Source organism: Cebus imitator, unplaced genomic scaffold (genome assembly GCF_001604975.1).
Source record: "Cebus imitator isolate Cc_AM_T3 unplaced genomic scaffold, Cebus_imitator-1.0 Scaffold136, whole genome shotgun sequence".
Taxonomy (NCBI): Eukaryota; Metazoa; Chordata; class Mammalia; order Primates; family Cebidae; genus Cebus; species Cebus imitator.
The window spans coordinates 871729-882541 of NW_016107451.1; the positions used below are offsets into that span (position 1 = coordinate 871729).

Consider the following 10813-nt stretch of genomic DNA (forward strand, 5'->3'; position numbering starts at 1 on the left):
TTTAAAAAGTAGTATTCAATTGTATGCATGCTCCATCTTAATCATCTATTATTGGGCATTTTAGGTTGCTTCCAATTTTTGGTGATTATAAATGACTACTTTTTGTAAGTTTTCTCTGTTGCTTCTCTTCCTACTTTATTGCTGCTGTGACTGCTGTTTGTTCTTGGCTGAAATTTTATAATTATTACATAAGTATTATCCAGAAATCCTCATAAAAGTATAACGTTAAAACTAAGACTAAAATTTTTTTTTAACTCTCCCCAACCCCTGTGCCCTCCAAAGAGATAGTACTAGACATCAGGGTGTGTATTCTTCTAGACCTTTTCACTGCATCTGCCTACGTACTTACATATGTGACCATCGCGAAGTAAAATTTTCTGTTTGTAATGCGGGATGAAGCAAAGATTATTTCTCAAAGAGAAATACATAAAACTACTTACAGGTAGTTTGAGGCCAGATTTAGACAGCATTTTGGTTACAAAACTGGGAACCCGAAACCTATTGAGCCCCGAGGAGCACTCCTCTATCTACACCTCCCATGGTTGCTGCTGAACAAGGCTGGGTTTGCATAAAGATAGACCCACCTTCCCTCACATCTCACATTTGAAGTTACTCTAACACATCCTCTGAATTCAGTTTTTTCTTTTGTTTTAATCATGTTGAACTAGTTGAAAAGTAAAGGGATAATTAAAAAAAAAAAAAAAAAAAAACTTTTTAGAGAAAGAAAATGTGGACATTTGACCTGGTGCTCGTTCAAGACTTCAGTCTGACCCAGAGAGTGTTAATGGGTCTGTTTCAGTTCCTACCCCAGGGAAGAGGCTTCCTCAGACACAGCTTCGAAACAAAACCGTCCCACGTGATACTGCTGTCCTGTCGTTCTGTGCTGGCTCTCTACTGCCTTTCAACACGGAGACACATGGCTCTGAAACTCGCCCAGCGTGGCTGCTTTTCAAGCAGAGTGAACGCTGCTGTTCTCGTAATGAGAAGTGCTAGCCCCCCTCCCCACCTCTGACCAGAAAGAGTACTGCACAGTGTCAGGATTTCAAATGAAACCTTTGTTACAGCCCATGGGGAAAAATGGATCCAGTCCAGGCCCAAACATATCACTCTCTGCCATTCCGCGTCTACCAAGAGTTTTAACGGCTCTGAAACTTTTTAAATAAAAAAAGAGTTTTGTTTTGTTTTGGAGGGCTGGGTACTTGAAATGGCATGTGGAGAAAAAAAGCAAATGCATGGCATCTTTTGTGCCAACGAAAATGAGGACAGCTCAGCAGAGAAGGAACTGGAATGTAAACTGTAATTGACCCATAACTGTGGCACGACTTCTGGGCACCAGGGGGTCAGTAATAGGAGTTGCCATCCAAGAGTAAGGAATGAAGATTGCCAAGATTCCAGAAAACCTGGAGTTTTCTAATCTGGGGAGGGTGCTACTCAATGGGGAAGGGCCGGGGTGGGTGAAGCTAGAAGCACCTTCCTCTAGAACTTGAAACTGTTTTGTATCTTTCAAGAAGGATTGACTTCCTTGTGGCTTTTTAGAAGTTACTTATTAATCCAACCTAGAGCTGTTTCCCCAATCTCCTAAGTATGCCACAAGCAGTTTGTTTATTTGGGGGCTGGGGGGTATGGTGCAAAATACTATGCTGACCACGAATTGTTCGGCATAGCCCTAAGGCCTGTGTGCCTGGTTACTCTCTCTAGCACCAAGCTTGAACTTGCTTTTTATTTCTGAAGACTTCAGCTGTGGTTTGTTTCTTTTGCCAAAGAAGCTCCGGGCATGCACCACTGTTTGGGATCCAGTGGCCACATTTGGCAAGCAGTGGTTTGAATGACCTCTCCTTAGGAGCCCTAGGTCACTGGCTAGATTTCTGCCTCCCTGCATTACAGCCTCTTCCTGTATTGGGAGTGGCAGTTGGCCAGGGCATTATATTTCCACTGGCCTGAAAACATACAGACCCCTATGAGCACAGGCTTGTGAGAGGGAGGAGGACGACAGTGCAGGAAAAACTGAGACAGATCATTTTGGGCCCTAGGTCTAGGTGTTCTTCAAGGGGAAATTTGGGATCCTTAGGTAGACTAGTCAGTGTGACAGTACCTCAGAAGACAACAGTAGAACTAGGTCTGGTTACCTAAAGTAAACCCTTGAGTTAAAAGTCTTTAGGCCGGTTGCAGTGGCTTACACCTGTAATCCCATCACTTTGGGAAGCCGAGGCGGGCAGATCACTTGAGGTCAGGAGTTCGAGACCAGCCTGGCCAATGTGTGAAACCCCATCTCTATTAAAAATACGAAAATTAGCCAGGTGTGGTGGTGCGCGTCTATAGATCCAGCTACTCATGAGGCTGAGGCAGGAGAAACGCTTAAACCTGGGAGGCAGAGGTTGCAGTGAGCCGAGATCACACTGTCCCATTCCAGCCTGGGTGTAAAGAGTGAAACTTTGTCTCAAAAAATTTTTTTTTTATTTTAGAATCATGTTACTTTTTAAATTGAATTCAATTTCATACCAGAGAGTTTGGGGACTATGTAGGTTTTAGAAAATTTGTTGAGTGTTTAGAAAAGCTGATGGTTTCAGAGAGAAACTTTGATACCAGCTTGAATGCAGTTATTGCCAGGGGTGAGGAAATAGCATACCAAAACATAATAACTCATAGTGATTTATTCCTAGCTTGACTTGTTTTCATCTCTGAACCCTGAAAACTCCTTTATCTCGAATTTGTTCAAAATTACAGGATATCGGGAAGGTTTGTGAAAGTAGCAAAGTCCTAGGCTATAGTTGTCTATGTCTGTGTGTGTGTGTGTGTGTGTGTGTGCGCGTGCATGTGTGTGTGAGAGAGAGAGAGAGAGGGAGAGAGGAGGAGAGAGGTGCCTCACTGATGCTGTTCGCTGTATCTGCAGGATGGAGACGTTCCCTGCAGTGGCTGAGAAGGTCCTCAGGGAGTTCCAGGTGCTGCTGCAGCACAGTCCCTCTCCCATTGGAAGTACCCGCATGCTACAGCTTATGACCATCAATATGTTTGCTGTACACAACTCCCAGCTGAAAGGTAAGGAATGTTTAGTTTCTTCATCGACATACAGACAGTGATTAATGTAGCTTGTTTCTTTTGTTACCATACGACTATCCCTACCCTTGCTACCCCAGAACACACACACCCTACCCTTCCTATCATTGCCTCAGAGATTTAGTTTACTTTGAAATCTATATGACTCTCTAGTGCTTGGGTGGGATGGAAGGAGGGAATCATGGGTATAGAGCTTAATTTGCAAATGCAGAGATGCTGTTGCACATCTGGTCATGCTAAAGGCAGCAGCAAGGCCTCTTGAAGGCTACAGACCCAGAGCCTCTCCCAAGGGAGAGGCATTGCTGAGATGTTTCATTGCAGAGACCATACGCTTGGCAGGGATTGGGAATAGCTGTTTCTGGACTCATGTACCCTGTTTGTTCAATATGGAAAAGTCTAGTTCCCTATGGGATATCCCTAGTGGGAGCCTGCCAGGGAGTAAGAACAGAGAATTCATGAGCTTTGGTGACTCAAATCTGGAAGCACAAAAACCACCAGGCCCAGAATTTGGCTAGTATACCAGTGTGCATTCTCAAATGTTTTTCTGAACACTTTGAGATTTTTTGATAGGGGTCAGGTGGGTGTGGAAGTAGAGGGGAGAAGGGCAGATTGGCAGGGTTTTAAATGCTCTGAGACTAGGTCAGGGTCAAAGGACGTTACCAGGATCCCTTCCCTTCTTTTCACGTAGGTAGGGATGATATGGTGTGATTGATGGAATTACGTAGCACAGGGATGACATGATTTTCTGTGTTTGTTTGCAAGGGTGATTTGGTCCATGCTGCCAGGGAATCATTTCAGAACACTGACCAAGAGTGTTTGCTCTCAGGGCAAGAAATGCCAGGAAGTGGGAATTGCCCCATAGAGACCTTGCTGTAAAACAGATCTGGTGTTTCTTGACAGAACGCCGCTGGGTCTCTTGTTGCCCCTTTTCTTAGCACTTTCTCTCACTGTGAAGTTGATTTCTTTCCCTCCCCGTTTTTACTCAAGGGTTATGCTTCGCTTGCCTTTGGTGGGGGAGTTTCTTTCCTGATGAGTGAGGATGCCACATTTGGCCTTGGAATGTGGGTTTTTCTGGACTAGGCAAGGTGCTCTCCTAGTCTGTCCATGTTCTCAGTCACATCTGACTCCTAGAGAATTTCCTCCTCTTGTGCTGCCTGCTACGGCATTTAGAATTCCCAGCAGAAAGCAAGATGCAGGGGCTTAGATGCCTTTTTGAACTTGGCTAATTATTCCTGAGATGGCTATTTGGGTAAATGGCTCTGAGGAAGCATCAAGTCCTAGGTGGCAGCACTGGTTTCTGGGGAGAAGAAAACAAAGTTTGTAAAGTGCTATGCTGGTGAGGTTGTGAGGTCTAAAAGGGAGGGACATTCTGCTGCCACGTAGGAGCCCACTTGACTCTAGAAATGGGCCCTCCCGAGGTGCCCTGCTATTCATTTTCCTGTCTCCCACTAAAAACAACCCGCAGAGTTCAGTGAGCTGCCGGTCACAGAGCTGCAGCCCCAGGTAAGACATTGTTCCAGCATCAAATGACCTGTGGCTTCTTTAGGTATGAATGTAGAGGACCCGCAGTCCTTGCCTGGGAAGCATATGTTTTCAGCAGCTTCTGTTCCATGGAAAGGAACACCTTGGCCTTTTAAGCCTTTTCTTGTAGCTGTTGTTAAGTAAAGGTTAAGAAAATAAGGGTAGGCTGGGCACAGTGGCTCGTGCCTGTAATGCCAGCACTTTGGGAGGCCAAGGCAGGCAGATCTCCTGATGTCAGGAGTTTGAGACCAGCTTAGCTAACATGGCGAAACTCTGTCTCTACTAAAAATACAAAAATTAGCTGGGCATGGTGGTGGACACCTGTAATCCCAGCTTCTCGGAGAGGCTAAGGGAGGAAAATTGCTTGAACCTGGGAGGTGGAGGTTGCAGTGAGTCAAGATTGCAAACTGTACTATAGGCTGGGCAGCAGAGTGAGACTGCATCTCGGAAAAAAAAACTATGAATTAAAAATAAAAAGGAAATATGGGTAAAAGGAAGGTACGATGGTGAGTACAGAGAAAGAAATAGGTTGTTCCTCCATTTGAGGCCAAGGTACTTTTTCTAGGACTCCTCCATGGTGGGTCATGATGAGGACCCTCCAGCCAGGAGAGACATGTAAAGATAAAGCGTATACTTGAGGCCCAACTTTTCGTTACTGGCGGCCTTTTCCTGACCCTCGATGTCACCTTGATGAGGCAATTGGGGCCAAGAAGAGTATGAGTTGAGGTGGTCAGAGGCTCCAAGGGTGTTTCAAGGAAAAACGGCCCAGGCCACAGGATATAACACTGAGTGAGGACAGAAGGCTCTGTGGACGTGCTGCCAAGTACCCAGTGTGCAGCTGAGGCGGCCATCCAGACCCCACTGTGTGGGCTGCCATTGGGAGAGGGGCGAGCAGAGTGCTCAGCAGGGCTGGCTGGTGGGAAGATGCACTTTTCCATTTCCCAGCACATGAGTCATCGTCTTTGGTCCCCTGTGCTGTGCTGTGCTTGCCTGGACAGTGGCAAGAAGGGGGTGTTGTGGCTGAGTAGCAGCATCTGTGCCGGGGGTGGGGAGGGAAGGGGGCTGGGGAGAGGGTAAAGATTTAAATCCTTCACTAATCAGCAGCAGTTTGAATCACATTTTTATGAGTAAGGAAGTGATAAATCAGCTCTGTGTTCAGCCCCCAAGTCCCGTCAGCCAGTGCCCTTCTAAAGGTTCCTCCCCTGGCCAGTCTGCATGCTGTCGGAGTTGCCACCCACCCTCAGGGCCCTGGCTGCCTGAAACCAGGAAGCAAGGGCCCGATACTGCCTTGCCCTCCCAGATGCTGGGGTCTGTGGTGAATTGGCAGGCACTGCAAGTTACAGAACATCTGGGCCATCATTTTTCTTTCTGTTCCTTCCTGGACATGTCCTTCTGGGTGGGTGTTTGCATATGTCAGTTTCTGGACTCTGTGGAGAAGGAGCATTCCAGTCTGAAGAGGAAGTGATCTTATGGCCCACCAGGCAGTTTAGATCCTCGCAGTCCCTACCTGAGTCTTCCCCGTAGTGCAATATGATTTGGAGATCCACGGGGTAGCAGAATCCTTTCTTTAAAAGTGTGTCCTTTGCTGATGCCTCTGATGCTATCATGAATCATTCATTTTTTGTGCGTTCAGTGCTACCCTTGTATAACTATCTTCTTTTCACAATATCAGTAATCCAGGATGGAAATCATATTGTTACTAACATTTTAGCATGATTACTCTTCAAATGTGTATAAAAGCTTTGGACACTGCAGAAGGCAAAATGAAAGGAAAAGTTTAGATGGTGGTGAGAGAATGACATCTTTCCCTTTTTCTAGTATGGTTTTCCCAGGAGCCAACTCCGCTCATGGAGGCATAGAATGTGAGGCCAGATTTGCCCCCCTTCCTATAGGGGGAAATAAGTTGAGTAATGCCACGTTATTTAGCCAACTAAACTTTCCAGTTTCAGCAGTGATCTTAAAACTCACGGGTTCATGGGTATTGGTGGAGAGACTTTTATCTCCTCTCAGATGAGCCCTATGCAGAATCCTGCGTCAGTGGGACTAGAGTCTAGAATCCTAATACTGTACGCTGAGGTAGTCGGGGTAGAGAAATTTGAGGGATGGGACAAGGGACGTTTGAGGGCCTTGGCGTGGGGCTTGGTATTGAACTAGGCCCTCAGTCAGTATTTGCTGTGTGCATGGGTGAGGAAGGCCACAGCTCTGGAAGGCCAGCTGTCACTGAGCAGTGTGTTCCTTACCTGGCCCAGGTCCAGAGCTGGTGGTGAGATAGGTGGTTCCCAGAGTGATGTCGTCACTGGTAATCTCTCTAAGGCATTCCTGAGCCGGAAGGGAGGAAGGGCTTTCTCCACGTGCCTGAGTATTTCACACTTCAGTAGTCACCTAATTGGTTGACGTGATGCCGGAGGGTGACATATTCATCTGAACCACAAGTACTCCAAGAATTTTAATTTTTTAAAAATTCTGTCATTTAAGGAAATAAAACTCTAGTTCCTTGAAGAGGAAAAATTGAAGCAGCATTGTTGTAGGGGAGCACTGAAACCCCATTGCATCCCCCATCTGTGCCCAATTTGCTCCAATATGGCCTTTTTTTTTCTTCCTTCATTTTCTCTCCCCCTCTTGTTCTCTCTTTTTCAAAAATGTTTTATAATTTCTGGAATCAAAACCATCTCAGGCACACACTGTTTTATTTTACTGTATTATTGGATTATACTGCATATAAATCACTGGATGTTACTCATTGGCCACCACTGGAATAACTTCCCTTTTCTGTGCCCTGGCCCCCTCTTTTTTCTGCTCTTTTCCTCTACCAGTTTCATAGCACATACATCCATTTCAGCTGTGCAGAGAGTCCCCGGTGGCAGCAAGAGGGCACTCAAGAGACACTTCTTGCATGTGCCATTGGTATCACCTGCTCTTACAGAATATTCGAGAGCTGGGATTGAGATAGAGTCTGACTGGCATTGCTTTCATTATCATTTATGCTTGCTTTTTTGGGGGGTGGGGGCGAAGTCTTGTTCTGTCGCCCAGGCTGTAGTGCGTTGGCACAATCTTGGCTCACTGCAACCTCTGCCTCCCGGATTCAAGCAATTGTCTTGCCCTAGCCTCCTGAGTAGCTGGGATCACAGGTGCCCACCACCACGCCTGACTAATTTTTGTATTTTTAGTAAAGACAGGGTTTCACCATGTTGGCCAGGCTGGTCTCGAACTCCTGACTTCATGGTCCACCTGCCTCGGCCTCCCAAAGTGCTGGGATTACAGGCATGAGTCACCGCATCCAGCCTTATGCTTGCTTTTAATGATGTTAGTAATCCTGAGTTACAGGTAGAGGGTAGAGGGAGTGTCACAGGTGGGTCTCCAGAGGGCTAAAGAGCAAGCAGCAGCTGTCTATATGGGACTGACAGCTTAAATATGTAGGTGGGGGATGTTTCATGCCATTGTTGTGATGCGAGGTGACTCTAGTTGAATGTCCTTCACAACCAACATGTCCTTGTCTTCCAGCATACAACAGTCTTAGAGACCTTCAGAAGAGCAGCTTGCTCCCCTGTGATGATTCACTTCTGTCGTGAGTCTCTTCCCCAAGCAGAATGTATGACGTGCCTAATCCTCTGCTTGTCAGAACAGTTGTACAGGAAATCCACCTTTCACAAGGGGTTAGGCTTGAGTTAGCTGTGTAAACTGTCCCTCTCATTCCTCCTCCTGTATCTCCGGTGGTAGAAACCCTTGAGCTTTTTCTCTACAAGGAGCCATGGGTAGATTTCTCTAGGTAATCAGTGCCACTCGACCTTCAGGAGGCTCAGCTTAGAGTAAATGAACAGAGCCAGCCTGAGCAAGGAGTTTTGTGAGAAGTAGATTCAAAGTAGAAGTGGATTCAAAGGTCAGAATAGGTTACTCTTTGGAAGGCAGGCCAGAGGAGGAGGTGTGCTTCAGCTCTGCCCTCTCTCCCTGTGGGGGAGATAGAACTCTCGACAGGCTGCTTGGTGCAGGCTGCTTGGTGCAGACTTCTCTCAGCAGTCTCTGCCTGTGGATCTGCCTGTAGGTCCCTGAAAAAGTTAAAGACGTGAGAGTGTCAAGGGACCCACCTGTCTTTCCACTTCTGGGTTCCAGGGTCCTTGTTTTCCTCAAGGCTGGAGAAGGAGAAATGGGAAAAGCCAAAGAAATGAGAAAATGATCATATCAATAAAATTAAGCTTCTTACCATTATCAGTTGAAGAAATGTTCTGTTTTTGCCCCAAGATAGCAAGTGGTTTGTTGTCCATGGCTGCTTTGGTGTGGAGTGCAGAAATGCAATATCCCATGTTGCCCAGTGGTTAATGTGAGCTATATATTTTGTTTCTGTTGCCATTTTAGAGCTTTTCAATTTTATTGCCTGTGGTTTTCTTTTTCTTTTTTCTTTTTTCATCCCCAGCATGGACTTATTCTGAAGGAGAAACATTATTTGGCAGCAGGACACATTTTTTTTTCTTTTTTCTGAGACGGAGTCTCACTCTGTGGTCCAGGCTGGAGTGCAGTGGCGCAATATCGACTCACTGCAACCTCGGCCCCCCGGTTTCAAGGATTCTAGTGCTTCAGCCTCCCGAGTAGCTGGGATTACAGGCATGGGCCACCACACCTGGTTAAATTTTGTATTTTTAGTAGAGACAGGGTTTTGTGACGTTGGCCAGGCTGGTCTTGAACTCACGTGATCCGCCTGCCTCAGCCTCTCAAAGTGCTGGATTACAAGCGTGAGCCGCCGTGCCCAGCCTGGCAGCAGGACTGTCAGCTACCTTTTCAGAGCTCTTTTTAAATTTTCTAAATGTATAGCTTGGGTGTGGGTGTGGGGCTTAGGCAAGATACGTACTGTGTGCTGAATTCACAGAGAAAGTAGGTATGTTGTCGGGGGATGGTTGGGGGTCGAAAGTGTTGTACTTTGGACGCTGACCAAGTAAATGGCGATCTGAGGAAGAATTGTAGTTTTCAGAGGGCGTGACCAGTAATCACAACCACAGCAATGACTGTGCTAAAACACGATGACACTTTATAGTCACTACATGCGTGTTTTCCTTTGATTCTCTTGTCAGCCCTATGAGACAGGCAGGACAGTATTGTGTGTCCTATTTCATAGATGATGACAAATGTGCCAGAAGGGTTAAACAGGGCTGCACAGTTAGTCAATTTTACACAGGTGTCAAGTGTCCACCCTTTAATATCACAAAACATAGAAGCTTCTCTGGGCAGCTAGACAGTACAAGGAATTTTTCCCTCAATCTGAGCAGTCTGCTCTCTGATGAAGAAAGTGATCTGTGAATCTGATCGGAGACGGGAAGAGGAGCCGGAGTAAAGTTAAAAGAGTTGGGGTGAGTCAGAATTCTCCCGAGTGGCGTGAGAGTTGGGCGGGGCTATAATAAATAAGCTAGCAGAAGGTTGTTGTTTGGGCAACTCAGGGCTGTCTGGGGTCCATGTTTACTATTGTTATGGGTAGAGGGAAACTTCCCTCTTCAAACAAAAAGCATAGTTCATGACTAGTTGGTAGAAGTGTTGAGTCTTTGTCTTGGTTTAGAATACACAGTGTATCCGACTGTCTTTAAGTGTCTCTTAGAAAGGGGGTGGGATTTTTTTTTTAAGGAACATCGTTTCTTATTTTCACCATCAAGTCTAGTATCCCTCTTGTTTCAGAAAAGAGGCTTTTCACGTGCTATTCTTAGAAGAGACGGTGCTTTCTATGTGGCCTGCGGGGAGGGTAGATATGTCATTGATACAGAAAAGAGTATGAGAGTATAAAACATTTGAAAGAAGGATAAAGTAAACGCACCTGTAACTGCAGCTCAGGTTAAGAGGTAGAATGTTGTCAGTACCTCAGATGTTCCCTGTGTGCTTCATCTCTGTATAGCTGTAGTTACCTTCCCAATAGGTAACTATCATCCTGACCTGCGAACTCATTTCCTTGCTTTTCTTTGTAGTGTTATCATTGAGAGAGAGAGAGAGAGAGAGAGAGAGTGAGTGTGTGTGTGTGTGTGTTAAAAAAATACAATTTGGGGCCAGGTATGGTGGCTTGAGCCCTTAATCCCAGCACTTTGGGAGCCAACACGGGCAGATCACTTTTAAGGCCACGTGTTCAAGACCAGCATGGTCAAGGTGGAGAAATCTCATCTCCACTAAAAATACAAAAATTAGGCCAGGCACAGTGGCTCACACCTGTCATCCCAGCACTTTGGGAGACCAAGGCGGGTGGATCACGAGGTCAGGAGTTCAAGACCAG

The 10813-nt window shown here is 46.0% G+C and overlaps 1 protein-coding gene across 3 annotated transcripts in view; it reads left to right on the forward strand.

Annotated features, from left to right (window-relative positions):
- The window catches only part of SMG6 (SMG6 nonsense mediated mRNA decay factor), a 241390-nt gene that overhangs the window by 70736 nt on the left and 159841 nt on the right, over nucleotides 1-10813 (forward strand). For all 3 annotated transcript variants that reach the window (XM_017541629.2, XM_017541631.2, XM_017541630.2), the window contains exon 10: nucleotides 2891-3036. In XM_017541629.2, coding sequence (XP_017397118.1) covers nucleotides 2891-3036 — 146 coding nt within the window. The remainder of the gene's footprint in view (nucleotides 1-2890; nucleotides 3037-10813) is intronic.